General features: G+C 38.0%; 1 protein-coding gene across 1 annotated transcript in view; it reads right to left on the bottom strand.

Annotated features, from left to right (window-relative positions):
- The window catches only part of Rheb (Ras homolog enriched in brain), a 293,382-nt gene extending 267,649 nt beyond the window's left edge, over positions 1-25,733 (bottom strand). Inside the window, exons 1-2 of the mRNA XM_089593873.1 lie at positions 25,441-25,733; positions 25,089-25,160 (exon numbers count right to left, since the gene is read on the bottom strand). Of these exons, the coding sequence (XP_089449999.1) occupies positions 25,089-25,160; positions 25,441-25,489 (121 nt within the window). The 5' untranslated portion in view covers positions 25,490-25,733. The remainder of the gene's footprint in view (positions 1-25,088; positions 25,161-25,440) is intronic.
- Positions 25,734-26,013: the final 280 nt, after the last annotated feature.

Genomic DNA, 26,013 nt, shown 5'->3' with positions numbered 1-26,013 from the left:
TAATAAATAAAACACAAGCGCCAATCATCACACAACCCGGGGTGCTTACTGGCCGCTTTGTTTATTAATTGAATAAATAAAACAACACAAGCGCCAATCCCCACACAACCCGAGGCGCTTACTGGCCACTTTGTTTATTAATTGAATAAATAAAATAACACAAGCGCTAATCCCCACACAACTCGGGGCGCTTTCTGGCCGCTTTGTTTTTTAATTAAATAAATAGATAACACAAGCGCCAATCACCACACAACCCGGCGCGCTTACTGGCCGCTTAGTTTATTGATATAATAAATAAAATAACACAAGCGCTAATCCCCACACAACCCGGGGCGCTTACTGGCCACTTCAATAATTAAAATAATAAATAAAATAACACAAGCGCCAATCCCCACACAACCCGGGGCGCTTACTGAACGCTTTGTTTTTTAATATAATAAATAAAACAACACAAGCGCCAATCACCACACAACCCGGGGCGCTTACTAAACGCTTTGTTTTTTAATAAAATAAATAAAACAACACAAGCGCCAATCCCCACACAACCCGGGGCGCCTACTGGCCGCTTCGATAATTAAAATGATGAATAAAATAACACAAGCGCCAATCCCCACACAACCCAGGGAGCTTACTGAACGCTTTGTTTTTTAATATAATAAATAAAACAACACAAGCGCCAATCACCACACAACCCGGAGTGCTTACTGGCCGTTTTGTTTATCAATTAAATGAATAAAACAACACAAGCGCCAATCCCCACACAACCCGAGGCGCTTACTGGCCACTTTGTTTATTAATTGAATAAATAAAATAACACAAGCGCCAATCCCCACACAACCCGGGGCGCTTACTGGCTGCTTAGTTTATTAATATAATAAATAAAATAACACAAGCGCCGATCACCACACAATCCGGGGCGCTCACTGGCCGCTTTGTTTATTACTTAAATAAATAAAATAACACAAGCGCCAAACACCACACAACCCGGGGTGCTTACTGGCCGCTTAGTTTATTAATTAAATAAATAAAACAACACATGCGCCAATCCTCACACAACCCGGGGCGCTTACTGGCCGCTTTGTTTATTAATTGAATAAATAAAATTACACAAGCGCCAATTTCCGCACAACCCAGGGCGCTTACTGGCCGCTTTGTTTATTAATTGAATAAATAAAATAACACAAGCGCCAATCCCCACACAACCCGGGGCGCTTACTGGCCGCTTAGTTTATTAATATTATAAATAAAATAACACAAGCGCCAATCCTTACACAACCCAGGGCGCTTACTAGCTGACTTGTTTTTTAATATAATAAGTAAAACAACACAAGCGCCAATCCCCACACAACCCGAGGCGCTTACTGGCCGCTTTGTTCATTAATTAAATCAATAAAATAACACAAGCGCCAATCCCCACAAAACCCGGGGCGCTTACTGGCCGCTTAGTTTATTAATATAATAAATAAAATAACACAAGCGCCAATCACCACACAATCCGGGGCGCTTACTGGCCGATTTGTTTATTACTTAAATAAATAAAATAACACAAGCGCCAATCATTACACAACCCAGGGCGCTTACTAGCTGTTTTGTTTTTTAATATACTAAATAAAATGACACAAGCGCTAATCACCACACAACCCGGGGTGCTTACTGGCCTCTTTGTTTATTAATTGAATAAATAAAATAACACAAGCGCCAATCCCCACACAACTCGGGGCGCTTACTGGCCGCTTTGTTTATTAATTGAATAAATAAAATAACACAAGCGCCAATCACCACACAACCCGGGGTGCTTATTGGTCGCTTTGTTTATTAATTAAATAAATAAAATAACACAAGCGCCAATCTTCACATAACCCGGGGCGCTTACTGGCCGCTTTGTTTTTTAATTAAATAAATAAAATAACACAAGCGCTAATCCCCACACAACCCGGGGCGCTTACTGGCCACTTCGATAATTAAAATAATGAATAAAATAACACAAGCGCCAATCCCCACACAACCCGGGGCGCTTACTGAACGCTTTGTTTTTTAATATAATAAATAAAACAACACAAGCGCCAATCACCACACAACCCGGGGCGCTTACTAAACGCTTTGTTTTTTAATAAAATAAATAAAACAACACAAGCGCCAATCCCCACACAACCCGGGGCGCCTACTGGCCGCTTCGATAATTAAAATGATGAATAAAATAACACAAGCGCCAATCCCCACACAACCCGGGGAGCTTACTGAACGCTTTGTTTTTTAATAAAATAAATAAAACAACACAAGCGCCAATCACCACACAACCCGGGGTGCTTACTGGCCGTTTTGTTTATTAATTAAATGAATAAAACAACACAAGCGCCAATCCCTACACAACCCGAGGCGCTTACTGGCCACTTTGTTTATTAATTGAGTAAATAAAATAACACAAGCGCCAATCCCCACACAACCCGGGGCGCTTACTGGCTGCTTAGTTTATTAATTGAATAAATAAAATAACACAAGCGCCAATCCCCACACAACCCAGGGCACTTACTGGTCGCTTTGTTTATTAATTGAATAAATAAAATTACACAAGCGCCAATTTCCGCACAACCCAGGGCGCTTACTGGCCGCTTTGTTTATTAATTGAATAAATAAAATAACACAAGCGCCAATCCCCACACAACCCGGGGCGCTTACTGGCCGCTTAGTTTATTAATTGAATAAATAAAATAACACAAGCGCCAATCCCCACACAACCCGGGACGCTTACTGGCCGCTTAGTTTATTAATATAATAAATAAAATAACACAAGCGCCAATCCTTACACAACACAGGGCGCTTACTAGCTGTTTTGTTTTTTAATATAATAAATAAAACAACACAAGCGCCAATCCCCACACAACCCGGGGAGCTTACTGAACGCTTTGTTTTTTAATAAAATAAATAAAACAACACAAGCGCCAATCACCACACAACCCGGGGTGCTTACTGGCCGTTTTGTTTATTAATTAAATGAATAAAACAACACAAGCGCCAATCCCCACACAACCCGAGGCGCTTACTGGCCACTTTGTTTATTAATTGAGTAAATAAAATAACACAAGCGCCAATCCCCACACAACCCGGGGCGCTTACTACTTGCTTAGTTTATTAATTGAATAAATAAAATAACACAAGCGCCAATCCCCACACAACCCAGGGCACTTACTGGTCGCTTTGTTTATTAATTGAAAAAATAAAATTACACAAGCGCCAATTTCCGCACAACCCAGGGCGCTTACTGGCCGCTCTGTTTATTAATTGAATAAATAAAATAACACAAGCGCCAATCCCCACACAACCCGGGGCGCTTACTGGCCGCTTAGTTTATTAATTGAATAAATAAAATAACACAAGCGCCCATCCCCACACAACCCGGGACGCTTACTGGCCGCTTAGTTTATTAATATAATAAATAAAATAACACAAGCGCCAATCCTTACACAACACAGGGCGCTTACTAGCTGTTTTGTTTTTTAATATAATAAATAAAACAACACAAGCGCCAATCCCCACACAACCCGAGGAGCTTACTGGCCGCTTTGTTTATTAATTAAATAAATAAAACAACACAAGCGCCAATCCCCACACAACCCGGGGCGCTTACTGGCCGCTTTGTTCATTAATTAAATCAATAAAATAACACAAGCGCCAATCCCCACACAACCCGGGGCGCTTACTGGCCGCTTAGTTTATTAATATAATAAATAAAATAACACAAGCGCCAATCACCACACAATCCGTTGCGCTTACTGGCCGCTTTGTTTATTACTTAAATAAATAAAATAACACAAGCGCCAATCACCACACAACCCAGGGCGCTTACTAGCTGTTTTGTTTTTTAATATAATAAATAAAACAACACAAGCGCCAATCCCCACACAACCCGAGGCGCTTACTGGCCGCTTTGTTCATTAATTAAATCAATAAAATAACACAAGCGCCAATCCCCACACAACCCGGGGCGCTTACTGGCCGCTTAGTTTATTAATATAATAAATAAAATAACACAAGCGCCAATCACCACACAATCCGTTGCGCTTACTGGCCGCTTTGTTTATTACTTAAATAAATAAAATAACACAAGCGCCAATCACCACACAACCCAGGGCGCTTACTAGCTGTTTTGTTTTTTAATATACTAAATAAAATGACACAAGCGCTAATCACCACACAACCCGGGGTGCTTACTGGCCTCTTTGTTTATTAATTAAATAAATAAAATAACACAAGCGCCAATCCCCACATAACTCGGGGCGCTTACTGGCCGCTTTGTTTATTAATTGAATAAATAAAATAACACAAGCGCCAATCACCACACAACCCGGGGTGCTTACTGGCCGCTTTGTTTATTAATTAAATAAATAAAACAACACAAGCGCATATCCCCACACAACCTGGGGCGCTTACTGGCCACTTTGTTTATTAATTGAATAAATAAAATAACACAAGCGCTAATCCCCACACAACTCGGGGCGCTTTTTGGCCGCTTTGTTTTTTAATTAAATAAATAAAATAACACAAGCGCCAATCACCACACAACCCGGCGCGCTTACTGGCCGCTTAGTTTATTTATATAATAAATAAAATAACACAAGCGCCAATCCCCACACAACCCGGGGCGCTTACTGGCCACTTTGATAATTAAAATAATGAATAAAATAACACAAGCGCCAATCCCCACACAACCCAGGGCGCTTACTGAACGCTTTGTTTTTTAATATAATAAATAAAACAACACAAGCGCCAATCACCACACAACCCGGGGCGCTTACTAAACGCTTTGTTTTTTAATAAAATAAATAAAACAACACAAGCGCCAATCGCTACACAACCCGGGGCGCTTACTAGCCGCTTTGTTTATTAATTGAATAAATAAAATAACACAAGAACCAATCCCCACACAACCCGGGGCGCTAACTGGCCGCTTTGCTTATTAATTGAATAAATAAAATAACACAAGCACTAATCCCCACACAACCCAGGGCGCTTACTAGCCGCTTTGTTTATTAATATAATAAATAAAATAACACAAGCGCCGATCACCACAAAATTCGGGGCGCTTACTGGCCGCTTTGTTTATCACTTAAATAAATAAAATAACACAAGCGCCAAACACCACACAACCCGGGGTGCTTACTGGCCGCTTTGTTTATTAATTAAATAAATAAAACAACACATGCGCCAATCCTCGCACAACCCGGGGCGCTTACTGGCCGCTTTGTTTATTAATTGAATAAATAAAATTACACAAGCGCCAATTTCCGCACAACCCAGGGCGCTTACTGGCCGCTTTGTTTATTAATTGAATAAATAAAATAACACAAGCGCCAATCCCCACACAACCCAGGGCGCTTACTGGCCGCTTAGTTTATTAATATTATAAATAAAATAACACAAGCGCCAATCCTTACACAACCCAGGGCGCTTACTAGCTGATTTGTTTTTTAATATAATAAATAAAACAACACAAGCGCCAATCCCCACACAACCCGAGGCGCTTACTGGCCGCTTTGTTCATTAATTAAATCAATAAAATAACACAAGCGCCAATCCCCACACAACCCGGGGCGCTTACTGGCCGCTTAGTTTATTAATATAATAAATAAAATAACACAAGCGCCAATCACCACAGAATCCGGGGCGCTTACTGGCCGATTTGTTTATTACTTAAATAAATAAAATAACACAAGCGCCAATCACCACACAACCCAGGGCGCTTACTAGCTGTTTTGTTTTTTAATATACTAAATAAAATGACACAAGCGCTAATCACCACACAACCCGGGGTGCTTACTGGCCTCTTTGTGTATTAATTAAATAAATAAAATAACACAAGCGCCAATCCCCACACAACTCGGGGCGCTTACTGGCCGCTTTGTTTATTAATTGAATAAATAAAATAACACAAGCGCCAATCCCCACACAACCCGGGGCGCTCACTGGCCACTTCGATAATTAAAATAATGAATAAAATAACACAAGCGCCAATCCCCACACAACCCGGGGCGCTTACTGAACGCTTTGTTTTATAATATAATAATAGAACAACACAAGCGCCAATCACCACACAACCCGGGGCGCTTACTAAACGCTTTGTTTTTTAATAAAATAAATAAAACAACACAAGCGCCAATCCCCACACAACCCGGGGCGCTTACTAGCCGCTTTGTTTATTAATTGAATAAATAAAATAACACAAGCGCCAATCCCCACACAACCCGGGGCGCTTACTGGCCGCTTTGCTTATTGATTGAATAAATAAAATAACACAAGCGCCAATCTTCACATAACCAGGGGCGCTTACTGGCCGCTTTGTTTATTAATTGAATAAATAAAATAACACAAGCGCCAATCCCCACACAACCCAGGGCGCTTACTGGCCGCTTAGTTTATTAATATTATAAATAAAATAACACAAGCGCCAATCCTTACACAACCCAGGGCGCTTACTAGCTGATTTGTTTTTTAATATAATAAATAAAACAACACAAGCGCCAATCCCCACACAACCCGAGGCGCTTACTGGCCGCTTTGTTCATTAATTAAATCAATAAAATAACACAAGCGCCAATCCCCACACAACCCGGGGCGCTTACTGGCCGCTTAGTTTATTAATATAATAAATAAAATAACACAAGCGCCAATCACCACAGAATCCGGGGCGCTTACTGGCCGATTTGTTTATTACTTAAATAAATAAAATAACACAAGCGCCAATCACCACACAACCCAGGGCGCTTACTAGCTGTTTTGTTTTTTAATATACTAAATAAAATGACACAAGCGCTAATCACCACACAACCCGGGGTGCTTACTGGCCTCTTTGTGTATTAATTAAATAAATAAAATAACACAAGCGCCAATCCCCACACAACTCGGGGCGCTTACTGGCCGCTTTGTTTATTAATTGAATAAATAAAATAACACAAGCGCCAATCACCACACAACCCGGGGTGCTTACTGGCCGCTTTGTTTATTAATTAAATAAATAAAACAACACAAGCGCATATCCCCACACAACCTGGGGCGCTTACTGGCCACTTTGTTTATTAATTGAATAAATAAAATAACACAAGCGCTAATCCCCACACAACTCGGGGCGCTTTTTGGCCGCTTTGTTTTTTAATTAAATAAATAAAATAACACAAGCGCCAATCCCCACACAACCCGGCACGCTTACTAGCCGCTTTGTTTATTAATTGAATAAATAAAATTACACAAGCGCCAATTTCCGCACAACCCAGGGCGCTTACTGGCCGCTTTGTTTATTAATTGAATAAATAAAATAACACAAGCGCCAATCCCCACACAACCCGGGGCGCTTACTGGCCGCTTAGTTTATTAATATTATAAATAAAATAACACAAGCGCCAATCCTTACACAACCCAGGGCGCTTACTAGCTGATTTGTTTTTTAATATAATAAATAAAACAACACAAGCGCCAATCCCCACACAACCCGAGGCGCTTACTGGCCGCTTTGTTCATTAATTGAATAAATAAAATAACACAAGCGCCAATCCCCACACAACCCGGGGCGCTAACTGGCCGCTTTGCTTATTAATTGAATAAATAAAATAACACAAGCACTAATCCCCACACAACCCAGGGCGCTTACTAGCCGCTTTGTTTATTAATTGAATAAATAAAATAACACAAGCGCCAATCCCCACACAACCCGGGGCGCTCACTGGCCACTTCGATAATTAAAATAATGAATAAAATAACACAAGCGCCAATCCCCACACAACCCGGGGCGCTTACTGAACGCTTTGTTTTATAATATAATAATAAAACAACACAAGCGCCAATCACCACACAACCCGGGGCGCTTACTAAACGCTTTGTTTTTTAATAAAATAAATAAAACAACACAAGCGCCAATCCCCACACAACCCGGGGCGCTTACTAGCCGCTTTGTTTATTAATTGAATAAATAAAATAACACAAGCGCCAATCCCCACACAACCCGGGGCGCTTACTGGCCGCTTTGCTTATTGATTGAATAAATAAAATAACACAAGCGCCAATCTTCACATAACCAGGGGCGATTACTGGCCGCTTTGTTTTTTAATTAAATAAATAAAATAACACAAGCGCTAATCACCACACAATCCGGGGTGCTTACTGGCCGCTTAGTTTATTAATATAATAAATAAAATAACACAAGCGCTTATCCCCACACAACCCAGGGCGCTTATTGGTCGCTTTGATCATTAAAATGATGAATAAAATAACACAAGCGCCAATTACCACACAACCCGGGGCACTTACTGGCCGCTTTGTTTATTAATTGAATGAATAAAATAACACAAGCGCCAATCCCCACACAACTCAGGGCGCTTCCTGGCCGCTTTGTTTATTAATTAAATAAATAAAATAACACAAGCGCCAATTCTCACACAACCCGGGGCGCTTAATGGCCGCTTTGTTTTTTAATTGAATAAATAAAATAACACAAGCGCCAATCACCACACAACTTGGCGCGCTTACTGGCCGCTTAGTTTATTGATATAATAAATAGAATAACACAAGCGCAAATCCCCACACAACCCGGGGCGCTTACTGGCCACTTCGATAGTTAAAATAATGAATAAAATAACACAAGCGCCAATCCCCACACAATCCGGGGCGAATACTGAACGCTTTGTTTTTTAATATAATAAATAAAACAACACAAGCGCCAATCATCACACAACCCGGGGAGCTTACTGGCCGCTTTGTTTATTAATTAAATAAATAAAACAACACAAGCGCCAATCCCCACACAACCCGAGGCGCTTACTGGCCACTTTGTTTATTAATTGAATAAATAAAATAACACAAGCGCTAATTCCCACACAACCCGGGGCACTTACTGGCCACTTCAATAATTAAAATAATGAATAAAATAACACAAGCGCCAATCCCCACACAACCCGGGGCGCTTACTGAACGCTTTGTTTTTTAATATAATAAATAAAACAACACAAGCGCCAATCACCACACAACCCGGGGCGCTTACTAAACGCTTTGTTTTTTAATAAAATAAATAAAACAACACAAGCGCCAATCCCCACACAACCCGGGGCACCTACTGGCCGCTTCGATAATTAAAATGATGAATAAAATAACACAAGCGCCAATCCCCACACAACCCGGGGAGCTTACTGAACGCTTTGTTTTTTAATATAATAAATAAAACAACACAAGCGCCAATCACCACACAACCCGGGGTGCTTACTGGCCGTTTTGTTTATTAATTAAATGAATAAAACAACACAAGCGCCAATCCCCACACAACCCGAGGCGCTTACTGGCCACTTTGTTTATTAATTGAATAAATAAAATAACACAAGCGCCAATCCCCACACAACCCGGGGCGCTTACTGGCTGCTTAGTTTATTAATATGATAAATAAAATAACACAAGTGCCGATCACCACACAATTCGGGGCGCTTACTGGCCGCTTTGTTTATTACTTAAATAAATAAAATAACACAAGCGCCAAACACCACACAACCCGGGGTGCTTACTGGCCGCTTTGTTTATTAATTAAATAAATAAAACAACACATGCGCCAATCCTCACACAACCCGGGGCGCTTACTGGCCGCTTTGTTTATTAATTGAATAAATAAAATTACACAAGCGCCAATTTCCGCACAACCCAGGGCGCTTACTGGCCGCTTTGTTTATTAATTGAATAAATAAAATAACACAAGCGCCAATCCCCACACAACCCGGGGCGCTTACTGGCCGCTTAGTTTATTAATATTATAAATAAAATAACACAAGCGCCAATCCTTACACAACCCAGGGCGCTTACTAGCTGATTTGTTTTTTAATATAATAAATAAAACAACACAAGCGCCAATCACCACACAACCCGAGGCGCTTACTGGCCGCTTTGTTCAATAATTAAATCAATAAAATAACACAAGCGCCAATCCCCACACAACCCGGGGCGCTTACTGGCCGCTTAGTTTATTAATATAATAAATAAAATAACCCAAGCGCCAATCACCACACAATCCGGGGCGCTTACTGGCCGATTTGTTTATTACTTAAATAAATAAAATAACACAAGCGCCAATCACCACACAACCCAGGGCGCTTACTAGCTGTTTTGTTTTTTAATATACTAAATAAAATGACACAAGCGCTAATCACCACACAACCCGGGGTGCTTACTGGCCACTTCGATAATTAAAATAATGAATAAAATAACACAAGCGCCAATCCCCACACAACCCGGGGCGCTTACTGAACGCTTTGTTTTATAATATAATAATAGAACAACACAAGCGCCAATCACCACACAACCCGGGGCGCTTACTAAACGCTTTGTTTTTTAATAAAATAAATAAAACAACACAAGCGCCAATCCCCACACAACCCGGGGCGCTTACTAGCCGCTTTGTTTATTAATTGAATAAATAAAATAACACAAGCGCCAATCCCCACACAACCCGGGGCGCTTACTGGCCGCTTTGCTTATTGATTGAATAAATAAAATAACACAAGCGCCAATCTTCACATAACCAGGGGCGCTTACTGGCCGCTTTGTTTATTAATTGAATAAATAAAATAACACAAGCGCCAATCCCCACACAACCCAGGGCGCTTACTGGCCGCTTAGTTTATTAATATTATAAATAAAATAACACAAGCGCCAATCCTTACACAACCCAGGGCGCTTACTAGCTGATTTGTTTTTTAATATAATAAATAAAACAACACAAGCGCCAATCCCCACACAACCCGAGGCGCTTACTGGCCGCTTTGTTCATTAATTAAATCAATAAAATAACACAAGCGCCAATCCCCACACAACCCGGGGCGCTTACTGGCCGCTTAGTTTATTAATATAATAAATAAAATAACACAAGCGCCAATCACCACAGAATCCGGGGCGCTTACTGGCCGATTTGTTTATTACTTAAATAAATAAAATAACACAAGCGCCAATCACCACACAACCCAGGGCGCTTACTAGCTGTTTTGTTTTTTAATATACTAAATAAAATGACACAAGCGCTAATCACCACACAACCCGGGGTGCTTACTGGCCTCTTTGTGTATTAATTAAATAAATAAAATAACACAAGCGCCAATCCCCACACAACTCGGGGCGCTTACTGGCCGCTTTGTTTATTAATTGAATAAATAAAATAACACAAGCGCCAATCACCACACAACCCGGGGTGCTTACTGGCCGCTTTGTTTATTAATTAAATAAATAAAACAACACAAGCGCATATCCCCACACAACCTGGGGCGCTTACTGGCCACTTTGTTTATTAATTGAATAAATAAAATAACACAAGCGCTAATCCCCACACAACTCGGGGCGCTTTTTGGCCGCTTTGTTTTTTAATTAAATAAATAAAATAACACAAGCGCCAATCCCCACACAACCCGGCACGCTTACTAGCCGCTTTGTTTATTAATTGAATAAATAAAATTACACAAGCGCCAATTTCCGCACAACCCAGGGCGCTTACTGGCCGCTTTGTTTATTAATTGAATAAATAAAATAACACAAGCGCCAATCCCCACACAACCCGGGGCGCTTACTGGCCGCTTAGTTTATTAATATTATAAATAAAATAACACAAGCGCCAATCCTTACACAACCCAGGGCGCTTACTAGCTGATTTGTTTTTTAATATAATAAATAAAACAACACAAGCGCCAATCCCCACACAACCCGAGGCGCTTACTGGCCGCTTTGTTCATTAATTGAATAAATAAAATAACACAAGCGCCAATCCCCACACAACCCGGGGCGCTAACTGGCCGCTTTGCTTATTAATTGAATAAATAAAATAACACAAGCACTAATCCCCACACAACCCAGGGCGCTTACTAGCCGCTTTGTTTATTAATTGAATAAATAAAATAACACAAGCGCCAATCCCCACACAACCCGGGGCGCTCACTGGCCACTTCGATAATTAAAATAATGAATAAAATAACACAAGCGCCAATCCCCACACAACCCGGGGCGCTTACTGAACGCTTTGTTTTATAATATAATAATAAAACAACACAAGCGCCAATCATCACACAACCCGGGGCGCTTACTAAACGCTTTGTTTTTTAATAAAATAAATAAAACAACACAAGCGCCAATCCCCACACAACCCGGGGCGCTTACTAGCCGCTTTGTTTATTAATTGAATAAATAAAATAACACAAGCGCCAATCCCCACACAACCCGGGGCGCTTACTGGCCGCTTTGCTTATTGATTGAATAAATAAAATAACACAAGCGCCAATCTTCACATAACCAGGGGCGATTACTGGCCGCTTTGTTTTTTAATTAAATAAATAAAATAACACAAGCGCTAATCACCACACAATCCGGGGTGCTTACTGGCCGCTTAGTTTATTAATATAATAAATAAAATAACACAAGCGCTTATCCCCACACAACCCAGGGCGCTTATTGGTCGCTTTGATCATTAAAATGATGAATAAAATAACACAAGCGCCAATTACCACACAACCCGGGGCACTTACTGGCCGCTTTGTTTATTAATTGAATGAATAAAATAACACAAGCGCCAATCCCCACACAACTCAGGGCGCTTCCTGGCCGCTTTGTTTATTAATTAAATAAATAAAATAACACAAGCGCCAATTCTCACACAACCCGGGGCGCTTAATGGCCGCTTTGTTTTTTAATTGAATAAATAAAATAACACAAGCGCCAATCACCACACAACTTGGCGCGCTTACTGGCCGCTTAGTTTATTGATATAATAAATAGAATAACACAAGCGCAAATCCCCACACAACCCGGGGCGCTTACTGGCCACTTCGATAGTTAAAATAATGAATAAAATAACACAAGCGCCAATCCCCACACAATCCGGGGCGAATACTGAACGCTTTGTTTTTTAATATAATAAATAAAACAACACAAGCGCCAATCATCACACAACCCGGGGAGCTTACTGGCCGCTTTGTTTATTAATTAAATAAATAAAACAACACAAGCGCCAATCCCCACACAACCCGAGGCGCTTACTGGCCACTTTGTTTATTAATTGAATAAATAAAATAACACAAGCGCTAATCCCCACACAACCCGGGGCACTTACTGGCCACTTCAATAATTAAAATAATGAATAAAATAACACAAGCGCCAATCCCCACACAACCCGGGGCGCTTACTGAACGCTTTGTTTTTTAATATAATAAATAAAACAACACAAGCGCCAATCACCACACAACCCGGGGCGCTTACTAAACGCTTTGTTTTTTAATAAAATAAATAAAACAACACAAGCGCCAATCCCCACACAACCCGGGGCACCTACTGGCCGCTTCGATAATTAAAATGATGAATAAAATAACACAAGCGCCAATCCCCACACAACCCGGGGAGCTTACTGAACGCTTTGTTTTTTAATATAATAAATAAAACAACACAAGCGCCAATCACCACACAACCCGGGGTGCTTACTGGCCGTTTTGTTTATTAATTAAATGAATAAAACAACACAAGCGCCAATCCCCACACAACCCGAGGCGCTTACTGGCCACTTTGTTTATTAATTGAATAAATAAAATAACACAAGCGCCAATCCCCACACAACCCGGGGCGCTTACTGGCTGCTTAGTTTATTAATATGATAAATAAAATAACACAAGTGCCGATCACCACACAATTCGGGGCGCTTACTGGCCGCTTTGTTTATTACTTAAATAAATAAAATAACACAAGCGCCAAACACCACACAACCCGGGGTGCTTACTGGCCGCTTTGTTTATTAATTAAATAAATAAAACAACACATGCGCCAATCCTCACACAACCCGGGGCGCTTACTGGCCGCTTTGTTTATTAATTGAATAAATAAAATTACACAAGCGCCAATTTCCGCACAACCCAGGGCGCTTACTGGCCGCTTTGTTTATTAATTGAATAAATAAAATAACACAAGCGCCAATCCCCACACAACCCGGGGCGCTTACTGGCCGCTTAGTTTATTAATATTATAAATAAAATAACACAAGCGCCAATCCTTACACAACCCAGGGCGCTTACTAGCTGATTTGTTTTTTAATATAATAAATAAAACAACACAAGCGCCAATCACCACACAACCCGAGGCGCTTACTGGCCGCTTTGTTCAATAATTAAATCAATAAAATAACACAAGCGCCAATCCCCACACAACCCGGGGCGCTTACTGGCCGCTTAGTTTATTAATATAATAAATAAAATAACCCAAGCGCCAATCACCACACAATCCGGGGCGCTTACTGGCCGATTTGTTTATTACTTAAATAAATAAAATAACACAAGCGCCAATCACCACACAACCCAGGGCGCTTACTAGCTGTTTTGTTTTTTAATATACTAAATAAAATGACACAAGCGCTAATCACCACACAACCCGGGGTGCTTACTGGCCACTTCGATAATTAAAATAATGAATAAAATAACACAAGCGCCAATCACCACACAACCCGGGGCGCTTACTGAACGCTTTGTTTTTTAATATAATAAATAAAACAACACAAGCGCCAATCACCACACAACCCGGGGCGCTTACTAAACGCTTTGTTTTTTAATAAAACAAATAAAACAACACAAGCGCCAATCCCCACACAACCTGGGGCGCTTACTGGCCACTTTGTTTATCAATTGAATGAATAAAATAACACAAGCGCTAATCCCCATACAACTCGGGGCGCTTTTTGGCCGCATTGTTTTTTAATTAAATAAATAAAATAACACAAGCGCCAATCACCACACAACCCGGCGCGCTTACTGGCCGCTTAGTTTATTTATATAATAAATAAAATAACACAAGCGCCAATCCCCACACAACCCGGGGCGCTTACTGGCCACTTTGTTTATTAATTGAATAAATAAAATAACACAAGCGCTAATCCCCATACAACTCGGGGCGCTTTTTGGCCGCATTGTTTTTTAATTAAATAAATAAAATAACACAAGCGCCAATCACCACACAACCCGGCGCGCTTACTGGCCGCTTAGTTTATTTATATAATAAATAAAATAACACAAGCGCTAATCCCCACACAACCCGGGGCGCTTACTGGCCACTTCGATAAATAAAATAATGAATAAAACAACACAAGCGCCAATCACCACACAACCCGGGGCGCTTACTAAACGCTTTGTTTTTTAATAAAACAAATAAAACAACACAAGCGCCAATCCCCACACAACCCGGGGCGCTTACTAGCCGCTTTGTTTATTAATTGAATAAATAAAATAACACAAGCGCCAATCCCCACACAACCCGGGGCGCTTACTGGCCGCTTTGCTTATTAATTGAATAAAAAAAATAACACAAGCACCAATCCCCACACAACCCAGGGCGCTTACTAGCCGCTTTGTTTATTAATTGAATAAATAAAATAACACAAGCGCCAATCTTCACATAACCCGGGGCGCTTACTGGCCGCTTTGTTTTTTAATTAAATAAATAAAATAACACAAGCGCTAATCCCCACACAACCCGGGGCGCTTACTGGCCACTTCGATAATTAAAATAATGAATAAAATAACACAAGCGCCAATCCCCACACAACCCGGGGCGCTTACTGAACGCTTTGTTTTTTAATATAATAAATAAAACAACGCAAGCGCCAATCACCACACAACCCGGGGCGCTTACTAAACGCTTTGTTTTTTAATAAAATAAATAAAACAACACAAGCGCCAATCCCCACACAACCCGGGGCGCCTACTGGCCGCTTCGATAATTAAAATGATGAATAAAATAACACAAGCGCCAATCCCCACACAACCCGGGGAGCTTACTGAACGCTTATTTTTTTAATATAATAAATAAAACAACACAAGCGCCAATCACCACACAACCCGGGGTGCTTACTGGCCGTTTTGTTTATTAATTAAATGAATAAAACAACACAAGCGCCAATCCCCACACAACCCGAGGCGCTTACTGGCCACTTTGTTTATTAATTGAATAAATAAAATAACACAAGCGCCAATCCCCACACAACCCGGGGCGCTTACTGGCTGCTTAGTTTATTAATATAATAAATAAAATAACACAAGTGCCGATCACCACACAATTCGGGGCGCTTACTGGCCGCTTTGTTTATTACTTAAATAAATAAAATAACCCAAGCGCCAAACACCACACAACCCGGGGTGCTTACTGGCTGTTTTGTTTTTTAATATACTAAATAAAATGACACAAGCGCTAATCACCACACAACCCGGGGTGCTTACTGGCCACTTCGATAATTAAAATAATGAATAAAATAACACAAGCGCCAATCACCACACAACCCGGGGCGCTTACTGAACGCTTTGTTTTTTATTATAATAAATAAAACAACACAAGCGCCAATCACCACACAACCCGGGGCGCTTACTAAACGCTTTGTTTTTTAATAAAACAAATAAAACAACACAAGCGCCAATCCTTACACAACCCAGGGCGCTTACTAGCTGATTTGTTTTTTAATATAATAAATAAAACAACACAAGCGCCAATCCCCACACAACCCGAGGCGCTTACTGGCCGCTTTGTTCATTAATTAAATCAATAAAATAACACAAGCGCCAATCCCCACACAACCCGGGGCGCTTACTGGCCGCTTAGTTTATTAATATAATAAATAAAATAACACAAGCGCCAATCACCACACAATCCGGGGCGCTTACTGGCCGCTTTGTTTATTACTTAAATAAATAAAATAACACAAGCGCCAATCACCACACAACCCAGGGCGCTTACTAGCTGTTTTGTTTTTTAATATACTAAATAAAATGACACAAGCGCCAATCACCACACAACCCGGGGTGCTTACTGGCCGCTTTGTTTATTAATTGAATAAATAAAATAACACAAGCGCCAATCCCCACACGACTCGGGGCGCTTACTGGCCGCTTTGTTTATTAATTGAATAAATAAAATAACACAAGCGCCAATTATCACACAACCCGGGGCGCTTACTGGCCGCTTTGTTTTTCAATTGAAAAAATAAAATAACACAAGCGCCAATCACCACACAACCCGGGGTGCTTACTGGCCACTTAGGTTAATAATATAATAAATAAATTAAAACACAAGCGCCAATCACCACACAACCCGGGGCACTTACTGTCCGCTTTGTTTATTAATTGAATAAATACAATAACACAAGCGCCAATCCCCACACAATCCGGGGCGCTTACTGGCCGCTTTGTTTTTTACTTAAATAAATAAAATAACACAAGCGCCAATTCCTACACAACCCGGGGCGCTTACTGGCCGCTTTGATAATTAAAATGATGAATAAAATAACACAAGCGCCAATCACCACACAACACGGGGCGCTTACTGGCCGCTTTGCTTATTAATTGAATAAATAAAATAACACAAGCGCCAATCACCACACATTCCGGAGCGCTAGATGATGATTTTGAAAATTAATAAAATTATAAAGTAATAACACGAATGCCCATCACCAAACTATAAAAAGCACTTTCTAGTTGCGATTGATTTTTTTTATCATTTGATGCTTTCTTCAAACAAATAATGCAACCAGTAAGCACCCCAGGTTGCGTAGGGATTGACACTTGTGTTATTTTTTTCATTTAATTAATAAACAAAGCGGCCAGTAAGCGCCCCGGGTTGTCTGGTGATTAGCGCTTGTGTTATTTTATTCATCATTTTAATTATCAAAGCGGCCAGTAAGCTCCCCGGGTTGTGTGGGGATTGGCGCTTGTGTTATTTTATTTATTTAATTAATAAACAAAGCGGCCAGTAAGCGCCCCGGGTTGTGTGGGGATTGGCGCTTGTGTTATTTTATTTATTCAATTAATAAACAAAGCGGCCAGTAAGCGCCCCGGGTTGTGCGGGGATTGGCGCTTGTGTTATTGTTTAATGTATTTTATTAATTAATAAAGCTTGTGATACTGCTCTTAGGCGCGTTGGCTTGTTATGTTAAATAGCTTAGGATGAATTTATCAAGTTATGGTGTATGAAATGTTGTCGAGTTATCTGGGGTTTTGCGTCTTGCTCCATATAGCCAATTTGAATTTCCCGCGAGTTTGCCAGTCACATTTGAGAGCACTTCTTCCGGCTTTAGCATGCATGCGTATACCTATATCTATTCCTGATGTGATGCTCCCTCAAAAGCGGTTTTAAATGTTGGACAGTTATTATATTTATTACCAAAACCGTTGATTATGACAGTTATTACCAAAATAAAATCATAAGTTAAGGTTTATTACAACCGATCATGAGAATCCTTATTATAGGTGCAAAAAATTATAGAGGTATGTACTCAGAGATTAAAACTTACCAACATATTTACATTAAAATTAAAAAAATGTATAAGTAAAATTAAAATTTTATCTGTCGATGGTAGTACTAACTTTAAAATAAAAAATTTGAAGTTTGTTGAAATTGATTCAAAAAGTTTTAAAATGTGACTTGTAACATATAGATGTGTGTACATACACATACACATACGCTTTTTAAATGCATCAATTTATGGGCATTTTTGTGAGATAAAGGTAAATCAAGTTTTAACTCAAAAAATAGTATTATTACGGTACAAAAAAGTTGAATTTTGACGAGAAATATAACTCTGTCTGAGAACGCGGACGCATATACATGTTATCAAGTTTTAAGATTAACTTAAGTAGTTATGATCTGAATAGGCCGCAATTTTGTTGTTAGATTTGGGCTGAATGTCTCGGCTGAGGGTTTACAATCAGACAAGTTTGATCAAAGCGTAAAATTTTGAGAGCATTTTTAGTGTAGTGCTCATAGACAAAAAAAACCCAGTTTTTCAGCAATACGTTTTTTTACATACATTTTATGACATGTATACTCCATGAGACATACTCAGACTACACTTTTATTAAATTAAAAATTTTTTAAACAAAATATAGACGATTAATAAGTGGTCACAATTATGGCTCTGAAAAAATTATAAGGTACTATAAATTTAATTTTTTTGGTAAATGCCGTATGAATTTAAAAACAGTTTTTGGTCTGAATCATTAAAATTAGTCTAAGAACTTGTACAACATAAGTTATATCTATATAATAGGCAAAATTTAATTCTAAAATAGGAAAAAAATTTTGAAGTCCTTAATATTTAATACCTTGCCTTTTATTTTACTAATGTTTTCATGGTTTCCTTTATGTTAAGCGATGCCATACTTTTTTCTCCAGTTAACTGTGCGTTTTATCAATAAACTCGTGTTTAACTTGGAATAGCAATGAAAAATCATTTGATAAAAAGTGTTTTCAAAAATTTTCCTTATTTCTAATAGTTAAATTAATTGTTTAAATAAGTTTTACACAATTATTAATTAGGTTGTAAAAGGTGTGATCCTCATCGAAGTGAGATCATAACCATTTTGTTAGAATAGTGTAAAATAACTTAGTACTATTAAATTACTTTTTGATGATTTTTAACTTCATCAATAATAGTTTTATAGCCATCTAAAAAAGGATGAAATGGTAATGAGCATTTTCCCCACTATTGATATTATATTTTATTGAAAAATTTAAATATCTAACAAAATCACCCAAATTTACAAGGAATGAATTTACAAAGCGTAGTCGTTACGCAACATATACATAAAAATTAGATACTATTATCGAAAAAAAGTTTTGTACTACCATAATTAAAAAAAAAAAAAAAAAAAGAAATCGTAGAAAAAAAAAATTCTGCTACGGGCGAGATTTGAACCCCAGAATGCTTAAGACAAAAGTACACTATGCGGTACTTAGTTACCTCGACTACCACCGCACTGTTTCCCTAAGCACTTAAAGTGACACATGTTTATCGTGAAGCTTCAGGGTTTAAGTTTAAGTATTAGTTTATTTTTTCTTTATATTGATAAGTGTTTAAGTTTGACCTACAAGTGGAATTATTATTTTTCTAAATATTTTCACAATTATTTATTCTTATTAGAAAAGTTACATGTGTTGAAGAATGACATTTGAATTACAGAAAAGTCATTCTCTATTGAATAAACTTAAAAATCACAGTGAAGCGTGTGTATATTATTCTGATATTTTGAATGTGCTAAATTTTTATAAATCTATAAAAACATAAATTATTCAAGTTGTAAAAATAATTATTTTATAGAGATCAAGTTTCAAGAAGTTACATTAAATATCGGGGCTTACGTTTTTATTACTCAATTTTTTATTTTATACGAGTAAAACTCAGTATTTAGCTGTACAAGTATTTAATACACATTTAATCAGTAATATATGACCGGACATATAATAACTGTCCAACATTCAAAACCGCTTTTGAGGGAACATCACATCAGGAATAGATATAGGTATACGCATGCATGCGAGAGCTGCGAGCTGCGAGAGCCGGGAGTCGAGAGCCGAGGCAGCTAGAATACAAAACATATATAGCTATACCCGTGTATACGCACATATTTTTTCCCCCTCTACTAGGTACCTATCGTACGCACAATTTGGTCTTCTCCTCCGCTGCTGAAATGTGCGCATAGTTCGGCTGATTTGCCGCGACGGGGCGCTCAAAACAGTGGAAAATAAGCGACACACTCTCTACTATAGGCGGTGGCAATCTCCCTACTAATCTCTGGTATAATGACATAAATGAAACAAAAATGCCAGCAGTATACGAAAAGTATTGGGTTACTGAATATCGATTATTAATAGTATCGGTAAATACAATAAACCAATTTCATAAATTAATATACAAAAATGCCGGCAGTTCAGCGTACTGAGTTACTGGGAATTAGATGCTTATAAGATAATAATAATTGAATTCATATAAACAGGCGCCAGCAGTAGAGCATATTAAGTCGATGAGGATTAGTTACTTATAATTTAAATTCTTCGATCAGCAAAAAACAGTGTACGCAACATAGTGCATTGAGTTTTGGGTTTGCAGGAGATTGGCAGCTAGGTATTAAATTACATGTTTAATAAGCAACAGGGTACAAAGTCTTGCCTGATGAATTTATGAAGATTGGCTGCTTAAAACGTTAATAATTATATTAATAAATAAAAGTGCAGGCAGTTGGGCGTACTGAATCGCTAGGGATTAACTAATCATTAGTTAAACTTATTGGATCAATAATAACAGAGCAGGCAATATTATATATTGGGTTTACGGAAGATTGGCAGTATATTGTTCATTTATTAATTAAATAATCAACATTGCAGAGTCATGTCTATTGCATTTCTGGAAATTAGCTACTTATAGTATAAATTATCAAATAAGTAGACGATAGTAAAGACAGTAGAGCGTATTGGGTCACTTGAGATTAAATACTTGGGATATTATTAATAGAAAGAAACAAGAAATAAAACTATTCTGACAGTAAAGCATATTGGGTCGCTGGGGATTGATTTTTCGAGATAGAACCAAATAATTTAATATATAAATATATTAACTTAATTTTAGTTGGTAGAGCGCATTGGATAACTAATGATTTACTGATTTCATCACAAATAGTATGATTTACTAACAAAAGCAAAGATATTTAAGTGTGTTGGATTATTGGGTTATTGAATGCTTATATTTCAATAATAGTATTTAATAAACAAAAGAGCAGTCAGCAGAGCATATTGGGTATTGGGGATTAGATGCTTGTTAGTATTACTATGTAGAAGAGTTCAATCATTTTAAATTACGCGCTGGTTTCCCCAGTTAATCAGCGCATGATTTGCTCTCAGCTAATTAGAGCGGTAGGACGGATCTCCCTGCGATCTACAAACTTAGCATAGATGGCGTACTGTAGCTAAGAGAAAAATGGCATTCCATTGACAAAAATGTACTATTCCTGATCTCCTGACGTCAGCGTAACGGATAGGTTGTCGCATAAGTAAGTCTACATCATGGTGTAAAAAATACATAAGGTGGGCTCTTCAGCCACCGACTAGATCAACCAATCAGGAGGCTTAGAACAAGCGACTGTCCGTATTGGATTTTTTACCAATAAGCGTAGAGAGCGCGTTGTTTAATTACTTACACTTTTTTGCTAAAAATAAATACAACTTACCCAGAAAAGCAGTATTAAATTAAAAGCTTCGTAAGTACGATAACGTAAATTAGATTGCCAGAGACGAACAAAAAAACTGACTTTTAATAATAAAATTCTCATAAAAAGAAAAAAAAAATTGTAAAATTTGTTGATTGAAATATTTAATGAAATGCATTCATTGTATATTTTACAAATAATCAGATGATTATATAGAATTATATTTACACATAAGACAGTGCACCTAACATATTTTAAATATATTATTTATCGATGAAATTTTTTACCCTGTACTCTTGTTTATGTCTGGCAGTAGTTGAACAACGCGCTTTTAACGCTCATTGGTGGAAAATCTAATATGGAAGGTCGCTTGATCCAAGCCTCCTGATTGTCTGAATCAGGTTCGGTGGCTGAAGAGCCTCCGTTAGGGCTCGGGCACATGGAACCGCGTAAAGCGTATCGCGTATTGCGTAAAATTATAGGATGAGGTAAAGTTAGGTAAGATACGCTTTACGCGAAAAAATCCATCATCGCGCACATGGGAGTAAGAAATACGCGTGTAAGTGTTTTTAAACCAATCACAACGAGTATTTCGTTGGCTTTGCACATGCTGTCTCGCTGGCACTCATGGCAAAAATAAAGTTACGCCCGTTTTTTTGTACTCATGTGCGCGCTGACAAATTTTTTCGCGTATAGCGTGAAGTACGCAACCTGTAAATACAATCAGCAGCTAATGTCAACAACATCAATTACAGTATCAATTGTATAATTAATCAAATTTCTGACATGGATAAAAAATAAATCGTAAGAACTTTGGGCAAATTGTCGAAAGTCTGTACGACCTATGCAATGACCCAATATCGCAAAGAAAAAGTGAGAAGTGTAATGATTAACTGATAGCTGTATGAAATGTATTCACGGCTCTCAAATAAAAAAAAAAAAAGAAGTATATGCTTGAAAACTTTTTTTTTGACATGTACAAGTTAGAATTCACTTGTGTTGAGAACTTCGAAAGCTTTTTTGTTGACAAGACAGCAGATTGGTCAATTCCCCTCTACTTCAAACTTACGCGACACGCGAGGCTTTTACGCCTTTTCTATGTGACCACAAAGTGGCGTATACCTAACTTTCCTTACTTTTACGCGATACGCTTTACGCGGTTCCATGTGCCCGAGCCCTTATGTATTTTTCACACCATGGTCTACAATACCGTATATTGTCGTCACTTATAGTAACAGTGTGTCAGTGACGCCATTTTTCTCTTAGCTACAGTACGCCTACGAGCTACAGTACATCTGTGCTGAGTTTGCTGATCGTATATATGCTGATCAGTAAACGATTTACTATTATATAGTATTGGTGCTTAATTTTGAGGGTCTGCGTCTACGCGGCATCAAATTATTAACGATTTATTAAAGAAAATTGATATTTTTCATATAAAATTTGCTTAAAACTTGATCAATAAATATTGCCCTTATTGACGTTATTATGTGCGAATGACAGAAAGTATGAATAATTTTAAGTATCCGGGCTAGGCTATGTAGTAGTCTATTTTTCACGAAAAAACAATATTGCTTATATTCATCTTGTTTATAATTTTTTAAAAACTTTTCAATAGTGTTGGCAGTAACATGTATCAATGATGTATTATTGTAAGAGTATGCTAGCCTAATTTTAAGCTTTATCTGTCACATCGTAAGCGGCTATACACGAAGTCTATTACTTTCGAACATTAACTCCGGCGTTGTTTTAATAACTTCAACATGACGAAGTATTTTTTCTTTACTTTACTGAAAACTTGCGTGAACAAACTAAATAATAAAAAAATTATTTTTATTAACGTGATAGATGTATGAGTAGATTCTTCTAAGGATATTGAATCCTGAAACTTTACTTGTTCACTCTTAAATATAAGACATTAAAATTCGAGTTTATATGAGTGGATCTATTTGTAAATACAAAAGTTTTCATTGTTTAACATCATCTTTGATAGAATTGAAATTAAGCTTGACGATAATAACTTCGCAGACTAACCATTCCGTTATTATTTTTACATACAATAAACGTGCCCTTCAAAAGTTTCGGGTGTTTACTATTTTTCATGCTATTTTTTTAATTTACCAGGTGTATTTGTACCAAATCCAGGTAAATATGTTGATATTATGCAGTACAGATAACACCTGGAGTGGTGTGTCGATAGTATTATTACTATTTACATGGATGTTATAAGCCCTACATCCATGTAAAGCTCTACTTAGATCCACGTATTTACATGGATTTCATGCAAATAGACACAGAGTGTCCAATTTTATGTCGACACAACTAATATTGTAACTTTATTTATAAATAAGCTGTTTAAAAAACATAGTTAAATAGTTTAAGGAACGTTTTAACAAAAAAAGTCCTACTCAACTTCTGTGTTTGAACGATGTAATTATAAGCAATATGAAGTTTCTAAAGATATGTAAAATCAATTTAATTAAATATACATAAATACATGTCTCACACACGTTACATTTTCACTGATAAATTGAGGTTCACCTACTGATATATACATTATGAAAATATTAATGAGAGATAGCCTTTATCTACTCCATTACAAAAGAATGTAAAATGAATGTATTAAGTGAAAGAGACACAACTGATATACAACATTATTTATTTGATAAAAGTATATAAAAAAAGCATCAAAGGCTGCAGAAATCTTTGAACAGGATAACGGATTACAAAATTATTTTTTAATGCCAAATATTAATAATTTGTACTTAAATCAACAAAACCGTTTTTCTGCAATAGCCATAATAAAAGTTTTATTTAATGTTACTAGTCAAAAAAATGCCTGACTTAACTGAACATCTGTTTAAGAAAAATGTTAATTAAAAATGTTTATAATTATACTGTAATACTTAGCTAGTAATCGGTACGACTTAAATTTTAGGCTTACTGGATAAATATATATTGGGAATTATTGATACAGCTGATGGATCAGCCAGTAGTATTTTTCTTAAACACTAGCTGCATCTAAAATGCTAAGTTTTTAATGAAATATGATGTTTTCATTTTATTTAGCATAATTAATTTACTTACTGTTTTCTATAGTTGGGTCATAGGAATCAACAAACTGACCCTCAACGAACTGTATGCTGAGCGAAGACTTACCTATAATCATAAGTACAAAGATTTGTTTTACAAAAAGCACAGAAACATCAACTTCGATTGATTCATGAACTATTTATTTATTGCATAAGTGCTTGGTCTATTATTGATAGTAAGGAGACGCTGTTAGAGACACTGTAACATTTAAAAGAATGCATAATTTACATCCAAACAGCAAACAAAAAAAATGACGACCCTAAGATTTCTCTTAACACCAATGTAGTGCCAAATAAATAATTGACCTCGTAACTGACATATAATAGAGCAACTAGTTAGAACTTACCGACAGAGCGGTAGCCCATTATCGCTATTTTTCTCTGCTTAGAAGGCATGTCACACCAGCAACGGCAATTACAATCGTAGTAAAAAAGCTAATATGTTGGTATCAACAAACAGAAGTCTTTAACACCAGACCTGAATGCTTTTTAAATCTCGGGTAAGTTGATATTGAGTTAAAAATGTTAGAATTACAGTTACATTACAACCCAAGTCTAATACACCGACGAACGTTAACGGCAACCTAATGCCATCTTTACGTCAACTCTAAGGGTGCCTGTACACTGGTGTCCTAAAAGACTAGATTCGTTCACCTTACAATCCAGGGACGGTCGAGGACAGTCTAAGTCTGGGCGAGTCGAAGACGAAGGTGAACAAGTGCTCTTCTCCGATCGTAGACTTGTGAAGTTGGCGCCCGTAAATATTAAATATCAATATTTTGCACCCATTCAGGGCTTAAACGATTCCTCCTTACTTGCGGATTTATCCTCCACTTGAATTTTTATTTGCGGATCAATAGTTTGCGAGATATTTGCAAAATAAAAAGTCGAAAATGGGCGCGGCGCTGAAGTATAAAAAA

Source organism: Copidosoma floridanum, unplaced genomic scaffold (assembly GCF_036245765.1).
Source record: "Copidosoma floridanum isolate Cflo_tuat_1 unplaced genomic scaffold, Cflo_Japanese_pri ptg000020l, whole genome shotgun sequence".
NCBI lineage: Eukaryota > Metazoa > Arthropoda > Insecta > Hymenoptera > Encyrtidae > Copidosoma > Copidosoma floridanum.
The sequence above is the reverse complement of the archived record's forward strand: the minus strand, read 5'-3'. Positions and strand labels throughout refer to the sequence as shown.